Source organism: Panthera onca, chromosome A1 (assembly GCF_046562875.1).
Source record: "Panthera onca isolate mPanOnc1 chromosome A1, mPanOnc1 haplotype 2, whole genome shotgun sequence".
NCBI lineage: Eukaryota > Metazoa > Chordata > Mammalia > Carnivora > Felidae > Panthera > Panthera onca.
In genome coordinates, this window is record NC_138339.1 from 166,513,191 (window position 1) to 166,522,026 (window position 8,836).

Sequence of the window (8,836 nt, forward strand, 5' to 3'; positions counted from 1 at the left end):
TGCATAACCTTGAACGATTTACCTTGAAATATTTTAAGATTCACTGAATATTAATAGAGTCTTAAATGTAATAGTACTTATGCATGCACTAATCCAAATAGCCATACATTGTGTGCATTCTACAAAGATTAGTTTATTTTCACTTTCCACAAGGGAAAAAGAAACGATAGGTTTGTTTTTGTTTTTGTTTTTGTTTTTCCTATGACTTCCTAACAAGCAGGGAAAATGAGAGCTCCATGTAAATAAAAATCTCAATATTTCACCTGGCCCACATTGTTCTTCAACAGAAATGGCCCATCGCGTGCTAAGCACACGAAAGTTCATTTTGCACTACCAGCCATTTTCGGGGAATGAGATTATGGTTTTCTATGTCCTTTGCTGTCTTAGGCTGTTGCTAGACCTACTGTCGGAGGATTTATTTCAGTGGAGGGGTGTGCACATCAGGACAAAGTTTGAGCAGTGATAGGAGAACCCCTCACCCAGCGCACTGCCTAGCTTGGATTTCTTCCCCACGGCCTGCGTGTCCTGACCTGTAGTCCGCACAGCCAGAGATGGCGGCAGATGCTGCTGGAGAGAGTTGTTTGATGAACTTGGAGAGCTTCTTCAATCGGCTTCACTGTTCTTTTCTCTGCTATCTTTTCTCTTTGGTCATCTTGAAGGCAAACAAAAGAACAAACAACTCGGCGCGAGTTTAGGCTCATCCCTCCGCCCACCCCGCTCTTACCCTACTTGGGGATTTATACCACTTCTCCGTTAGGTGACATTGGCATTGGAAACAAAAGAAGGCAAAAGCACATTCAGTTCATTTTAAAAACACACGCTGCGGTGCCAATGTGCGCTGTGTTTGCGTGTTTTTAGAGACAGAGGTAAATTTATTCGGGAAAATGGCAGCAAAGAAGATGATTTTCGCCACTAGCACGAGACCTTATTTGCAGTTGCCTAACTGCATTTCTTGGAATTAATTAAGTGTATCTCTGAAGCCAGCCACCTACAAAAATCTGGGTAAAACTACACATGTTTCTAGCAAGGCTTCCATATCAGATCGTGATTTAAAACTCTACACACAGACCTGTAACATCCCATCATTTATAAGACCCCAGACTCGGGAAACGGAAGGCTCCGGGAGGCATGCTGGAAGTTTGGAGAGACCCTCACCTTGTGCACCTTGACCTCCTGAACCAAAGCTGACGGCCAGTCAGTTGTAAGCCTTCAGTTGTGCTCCGGTCCAAAAGCTGACATGTGAGCATTAGTTGTGGTGACAGGCTGCTCTAACTTGGCTGTCATCTGGCCCATTTTCTACACAAACCATCAACATAATTCACTCTAAAGGGCTCTCTGAGAGGGCCTAATGCTTTTTCTTTCTTCCCTTGTACAGTGCAGAATTTAGGACAGCTTATTTTAATTTGATGAGCTGCACTATGATCTAATAAGGGACAGCTGTGGCAGCTAAGTCCCCAGGCTATTTATTGTCAATTAGAATGAATCCTAAATAAACTCCCTTCATTCTAAACTTGACCCATTCTTGAACAGTAGACAAAAATGGCACTTAGCAAAGGAGACGTGGGGAAGCGGAAGAAAGGGCCGATGGAATGTAAAACCTATGAAAGAGAGGACTCTTCAAATACAATTAGAAGGATGCACGGTGATAATGACATTTTGATGTCAAATAATTGCTATTGAGATTTTGGTATTGGGGAAGATATCCATGGGGGGAACGCAAGAGAATATCAAGCTGTCAAATAAAATGTATTGTGTTGTTAGAGTCAAGCTAAAAATAAATCTATTTTATATGAAGGAGAAAAGTCTGGATTCAAATATAGACGATAAAGTGGCGTAGAGCAGGGGATTACAAATCCTTTCTGCCCGTTGTCCATAATAGATAAACATTTTCCAGACAGACCTAAGACCCCAGGACACAAATCCATATATAGATCTGTTAAAATAAATTCTCCTGCAATAATAGTGATTTTCCCCGGTGTGATGAACTCTTTGTAGTCTCTTCCATCCCCCTCATAAAAAGAAAATGCTGATCACAACTCACCAAAGTGATTTTACCATCCCTTCAACAGTCAGAACCCACAATTTGAAACACGGTACTCCAGAACAAAGGAAGAATATGCAAAAAGGAAATTTCCAAAGAATAAGCGTTTTGAAATACTGATCATCAGAGGGGACTTAACAGCCCATTGAAGAAGTAAAAGTATATTCTGGCAACACTGTGTGCTGCTTCCTTGAGTGTGAAGGGCATGGTGGAAAGCAGAGAGAGGAAGGAAACATCATAGCGTGGGACCGTGGTCCATAAGCATAGCTGTGTATTATTTTCTAAGCACTTCTCACTTAAGCATATAAAATATGAAATGATAATTTCTTAGTGTCCTGGGCACCCTTCATATGAATAAATGCTAGAAGAGACAAGGGATGCCATATAAAATCAAGAGACTAAGTGCCAGAGTCCAGCCCCAGCAGGTCCAGGGGTTCCCGAAGGATGAACGGCATCGGCGAAAGTAACAAATGGATACAGACAACAGCGGCGTGTTAGACCGGCCGCTTTCTTGTGGCAAACGTGGCATTATATTTGTCAGCAATTTCCTTGTAGCGAGCGTCATCTATGTTTCTTAGCATTACCTAATTTTAAAAACGTTCCTTTGTGTAATCACCCATTAAGGAATATCGTGATTATTTCTTTGTAACGTTCCCTCCTGCTCTCTGCTTATTGATTCATTTCTTCATATTACTTTCCTTATGTATCCACATTTATTTATAGTCTATAAAGCGTTTGCTTTGCTATTTTCATGAAAGATCGTCTAGCTCTCAACACCTCAAGTGGAATGTTTACAGGGACATGACTTCTTAATTGTTCCTTTGAACCGTTTGCGGTACAAGGAACAAAAGTATTCGCTTTGGTCTGGGGTGCCGGGAGGGAGCCAAGAGGGCCCTGGGAACCCATGCCTTATGCGCTCCCAGAGAGACAATGTATATCTAGGAACTAACGAACCATTCTGTACCTTAACCCACCAGGTCTAGTTATGCTCTGGAATGCCTCTGGGGGCCAAGTGGGCCTAGGGGTTGGAGTAGCTTGTATCCATGGATACATTCCTTTGTTGCTGGAGTGGGGATTCCGAACCCATTTGTCCCCCTCCTTAGCTGGGAAACATATGGGGCTATCCTTCCTTTAGGTAGAGGACGGGCGGGCAGGGGTGGCACCGGCTGGATATAAGGTTTCTTTTTTGTCCTGGGGGTCATCCCCAGAAAATATCCCCGAGTTTGCCCCCATGGGTTTCTTTTGAATCATCAATGCCAATTGGACCATGGGGATGGCCATGATGAGTAAGAGGAGGGATACCAGTAGCTTCCCATTTGGAGGGTCGCTGTGCATTGCCCTTCCACCAACCACCCGGGCTGTGCCATCAGGAAGCTGGATGGATGGGTTCCCGGCAACTAAGGAGCCTACGATGTGAGTAGATGTAAGCCAAATGATTCTCCCATTTTGGTGAAATATAAGACACTTATTTTATTTTTTAATGTTCATTTATTTATTTCGAAAGAGAGCAAGCAGGGGAGGGGCAGAGAGAGAGAAAAAGAGAGAGAGAGAGACAGAGACAGAGACAGAGAAAGAGAATGCCAACCAGGTTCTGTGATGTCAGTGCAGAACCTGACTCCGGGTTCACTCTCATGAACCATGAGATCATGACCCGAGCCGAAATCAAGAGTCAGACACTTAACTGCCTGAGCCACCCCGGTGCCCCTAAAACATAAGACTTTTAAAGGGACTTTTAAAGTTTGCTGGAATTACATGGAGATTGCACAACAGTTTTGAAAGTTATTGTAAGGGCAGAATTGACAAGTAGAATTGTTTAAAGGGATCAGCTCTCCCTGGTGGAGGACCAAATCTGTCATAGGGCTGTCATTTTGTAATACTTGCTGTGGATACCTTTGTCTTTCAGACAGACCCAGGACTGAGCTGAAGTCAGCTGTCTCTCCCAATGGGCTTCTGCCTACTGGTAAAAGATACCATTGAAGTCCACCTTTCTGCAGGTCCTGCACAAAAATTCATTGTCCTCAGCCCAGTGGGGTCAAGAGCCTAGAATTTATTTGTAGTTTCCTCAGCCCAAAGGATCTCCAGAGCCTTTATTAATGGGCTAGGTCTTAAACTCTGAACACTGTCTTTATTCACCTGCATGTAAGCTCTATATCAGTCCTTTTGGCTTCTTTTATATTAGAAAATAATAAGTGTCAAGAAATAAGAAACGGGTCATATCTAAGCCGTGAAGTCTAAATATGATTTGGAAAATAATTAATCCTCATTTTCCACAGATTTTTCCAAATTACAGATGCCAACAAGAAGATATTTTCAGTGCCTCAGTCATCTGCCAAAATGGAAGTGCCTTTGGGGAAGACAACAGATTTTATGATGCTTCTCCTTGCAGTGAAAATGGAACTCATAGTTCATAGGCAAAACCAAAGGTGCGACATCCCAACTTATATAGTAATATGCCTTTTACATGTGTTGGGGAGGAGACGTTTCACTCGACTTTCCAATGTTCATTTGGTTTGTGTAAGAATGAAATTGACATGAGACAGATAAACCGAGAAAACCGAATTCACTCAGGTATGGATGAGAGCTCTGTAAAGTAGTAGCGCCAGGCAGTCAAGCAATCAAGGTTTAAATGCCACCCAGAGCTAAGGAGAAGGGGGTAGGGGTCTGGGACTTCAGAGGGAAGGGAGAAAATTGATAGGAAGATGAAAAAGGGTGAATGTTTGGTCAACAAGTGTTTTCTGGGCCAGGCAGAAAGAACAGGGCACAGAGAGGAATTTTAACAAATAGACCCTGCTAGGTTCTGTCTTTCCTATTTACCACACCCTGTTCATATCATACTGCACTTATCTGTTGTAATACCTCCCTTTCCGGGGGGCAGATCCTCTAGCCATGCTTGTTCTGTTTGGTGATTTATACTTTTCTCCTCACAGCTCACTGCCTATCTTGGGACCTCCATCTTGACGATAAGGACTGGAGACCTTCCCAGTTCCCCAAATGTGAACCAAAGTAAACTGTGGAGATTAAAAAGCACCTCACGTAGCTATTATTTATTTTTCTACCTTGGCATCAGAAATGGAAATAAAACATCACTGTAATGTTTGAATTTATGAAAGAGGGCAATGGGCCAATCTAGATATTGCATTATTAGTGATGAATAATAAGTGAAAGAAAACCTAAAACTTTGCTGTTCGTTCTTATTTAGGAGTATTCAGAAAAAGAGACTAAACCACACAGGTGCGGACACACAGACACATAGACACATGTTTAAGGAACCACGACCTGTTTTCAAGCTGTGAATTACGCTCAGTCATTGTTTTGTTTTGTTTTGTTTTGTTTTCCTGTTTAAAAAAATATATATGAATGGTGAAAATAACCATTATTTTTGGTGTCAGGAAAAGGCCTTTAATATTAAAACCCTAGACTCACCCCAACTCAATACTACGTAAAGAATTATGGCAATGGTTAAGAACTACACTGTATCTTCTTAATGGAATCTTATGTGGCCATTAAATACAATGAACGAATAAAAATATCCAATCACTATGATGTACACCTGAAATTAATAGGATATTGCACGTCAGTTATGCTTTAAAGACACTTATGATATAGAGTTAAGTGGAAGCTAAAACTGAAAATGTTATGGTGTCAGCATTGTAAAACAATGCATGTAAGAATAAAAACACATCAACCCATTTAAAGTGAACCCTTTGTGTGGTAACATAATGGACAATTCAACTTGCTCAAAATATTAAAAGTATTTTATTTCCAAGTGTACTGCAATAGATGATAGATAAATGATAGATAGATAGATAGATAGAGCTATTCACGTGTTAAGACGATTTCCTGATCAAAATGATACATATTTAAATTTTAAAGTCCCCAATACCTTTGTATGCAAGGCATGTAAACAATTCTATTTTCCCACAAAATATAAGGCTGACACAAATGAATCTAAAATATTATTCAATTCAAATATTCAATTCAAATTCAATTCAAAATAATATTCAATTCAAATATTGTCAATATAATTAGACAAGTGTTAGTTAAAACTGCGCTGTGATACCACCTGAGGGGCAGAATTTTGAGGCTGATGATTCCAAGTGTGGATGGAGGTGATGGGGAGATACAGAAACTCATACATTTCTAGTCCAACTATAAATTGCTGAAGCCGTTTGAAAGAGAAATTTCACAATATTTGGGCCAGTTGAAGATTCAACGACTCCACTGTTAGGAATATATTCTAGAACAGCAATCTCACATATGCAGAATAAGAAGTATATAAGTGTTTTCCTTGCAGTATGCCACGCAATGACAAAAACAACTTGGAAATGCCACATTGTATCTCATTAGGGGAGTGAATGAATAATGTATCGTAAATTCAAACAAAGAAAAGCAATTAAAATGAGTGAATTTGATCTTCATATCTAAATGAATAAATCTTGAAAACAATAGTGATTGCAAAAGCAACTTGCAAAGATATTGATATCATCATAGCCTTTACATAAAACTTTAGAAAATACTACATATTTTTATAGATACTCACAACCAATACAGTCAGAGGTAAAATAAACTTAAGGATAGATGCTTTACCTGGGAAAAGAAAGAGAGAAGTGGAAGAGAATAAACCTGCGGGAACATCAACTGCATTAAAAAGGCTGAGATAATTCCCTCCCTAATTCAGTCTTTATTTCACCTGAGCTAAAACTATGTGGGCATCTGCTGTACTATTCTCTCTGCCTTTCTATATGTTCGAGATAGTTTGCCGTAAAAATAAACTCATTCTATAAAGCTTTAGAAGTTTATAGCTACAATTAATGCAATGTTAACTTTAAAATATCAGTTTACCTTTCTTTACTGTTGATGGTGAGAGTTTTATCCCACATCTCACAAGAGCATTATGGAGGGTAAGTCGCATATAAGAAGCATCTGTTTACAGTAAGTGCGGGGAAAATGAGAAGTCATTGCCACGCATACTGTAAATGCAACCGCATTTCTCCTGTTTCCTTTCGCCTCCTGTATGAGAAGCGACATAACGGGAGCAGGTGCACCCAGTTACAGGTCTCGCAGCCCTGCCACACTAGCCTGAGGCTCCCCTTGGTCCTCCGTGCTGTGCCTTTTAGAAAGGGCTTCCTTGATGGAGACCCTCCTCACGGGCCCTGTGACCTTTCAGCTGGATGGAAAGTCAATCGGTCAACTCCCCAGAACACCCCCCCCCCAGGGTGGTGATGATAAAAGAAACAAAAAATCATTTGCCAATGATGCACTAGTTTCCTAAATTACTTCAGGTCTTAAAACAAAGTAACACTTGGGGCGCCTGGGTGGCTCAGTCCATTAGGCGTCCAATTTCAGCTCAGGTCATGATCTCAAGGTTGCAAGTTCAAGCCCCACATCGGGCTCTGTGCTGGCAGCTCAGAGTCTGGAGCCGGCTTTGGATTCTGCATCTCCCTCCCTCTTTGCCTCTCCCCTGCTCGCACTCTGTCTCTGTCTCTCAAGAGTGAGTAAACATTAAAAAAATAATAAAAAATAAAACAAATAACACTCTAAACCATCCAACAAATGCATGGTTCTGAGTGCTGGAATAATTAAAACTCCATTTTGACCTAAAACTTTTATTTTATTTTATTTTATTTTATTTTATTTTTTATTTTTAATATTTATTCATGTTTGAGAGAGAGAGTGAGAGAGACAGAGTAAAACAAATAACACTCTAAACCATCCAGCAAATGCATGGTTCTGAGTGCTGGAAATATAATATATATATTTAATAAATCTATATAATAAATCTATATAATATATATAATAAATATTATATATATATATATATATATATATATTTACATTATCCAGGTACAGCCATCTCCCACTTTTCAAAAATTTGCATTGTGCCACATTGCTTTTATGAAAGACCTATATTTGTACCTGTTTTCGCTAACTGAAAAAAAAAATCCAAAGAGAAATTTCACTTTTACCATACAAGGGGAAAAGTAAAAATAGCGTTCAGTGTTTGTTTTGCAGCGGGACCTCACAGAGGCAGCACACATTCCAAACAATGAGAGCCACACAGCCAAGTTCCTTCCCTGGGAACCACGCTCAGTGTCCCCACCTGCAGCACCAGAGCTCTGAAACCTACCTGTGAGCATCTGGGCTCTATCTCGACTTATTCTGTGCATCCATTACTGTGATGTGTCCTGAGGTCTTAAAAAAGCCTAAGAGAGGTTATTGTTTCCATCTGGGAATGTTCAAAGTTTTTTTGGTAAATTAATGGTGACAGATTCTTCACTTTATGCCATTTTGGCTTATAAAAGTCTCATAGGAACACTCCCTTGTCTGATAGTGGGAGAAACCTACGTATGTGATGTCAGCCATGTTTAGGTTCTAACCAGGGCCAACAGATAATATAAATCATATCCGTTCTAAAACCTAAAATTTAAGCCCATGTATTAGTTTTGGTAGCAACTGAATTTACAAACAGTCATACTTAAGAATGTGTTGTTAATCTGAACTCTTATCGTTTCTATACCAATCTACACTACTAGTTTTGCTTTCTCAGTCAGATCACGATTTTTTCTGTTTGTTGTTTCCAAGGCCACCATTATTTGTCCTGATGTATGTGAACAGACTTTATAAACACTCTAGAGAAAGAGGGTTACAGAAGGAGAATTCTGAAAAGAGACTTCTCTCTAAAAGATTAACTTTGAAACCAAGGATCTCAGCTCCCATTGGTATCTTTTTTGCAATGGCATATTCTAAACAGTTTATATTTTGACATACTGAACGCATTATATACCAAAATAATTT

General features: G+C 39.9%; 1 protein-coding gene across 5 annotated transcripts; it reads left to right on the top strand.

The window, feature by feature from the left end:
• The first annotated feature begins 3,117 nt into the window (after positions 1 to 3,117).
• On the top strand, positions 3,118 to 5,150 carry LOC144615729 (uncharacterized). Of its 5 annotated transcripts, none has more exons than XR_013554285.2 (4): positions 3,118 to 3,464; positions 3,945 to 4,035; positions 4,315 to 4,464; positions 4,969 to 5,150. XR_013554285.2 is itself a non-coding variant. In XM_078443250.2 (3 exons), exons 1-3 carry the CDS (start codon positions 3,309 to 3,311, stop codon positions 4,997 to 4,999), a joined length of 327 nt encoding a protein of 108 aa, XP_078299376.1. In that variant the 5' UTR covers positions 3,121 to 3,308; the 3' UTR covers positions 5,000 to 5,150. The 5 variants fall into 5 exon arrangements, 1 of the variants encoding a protein (XP_078299376.1); XR_013554284.2 differs by having other exon boundaries at positions 3,118 to 3,454; XR_013554289.2 differs by having other exon boundaries at positions 3,118 to 3,454; positions 3,945 to 4,001.
• Positions 5,151 to 8,836: the final 3,686 nt, after the last annotated feature.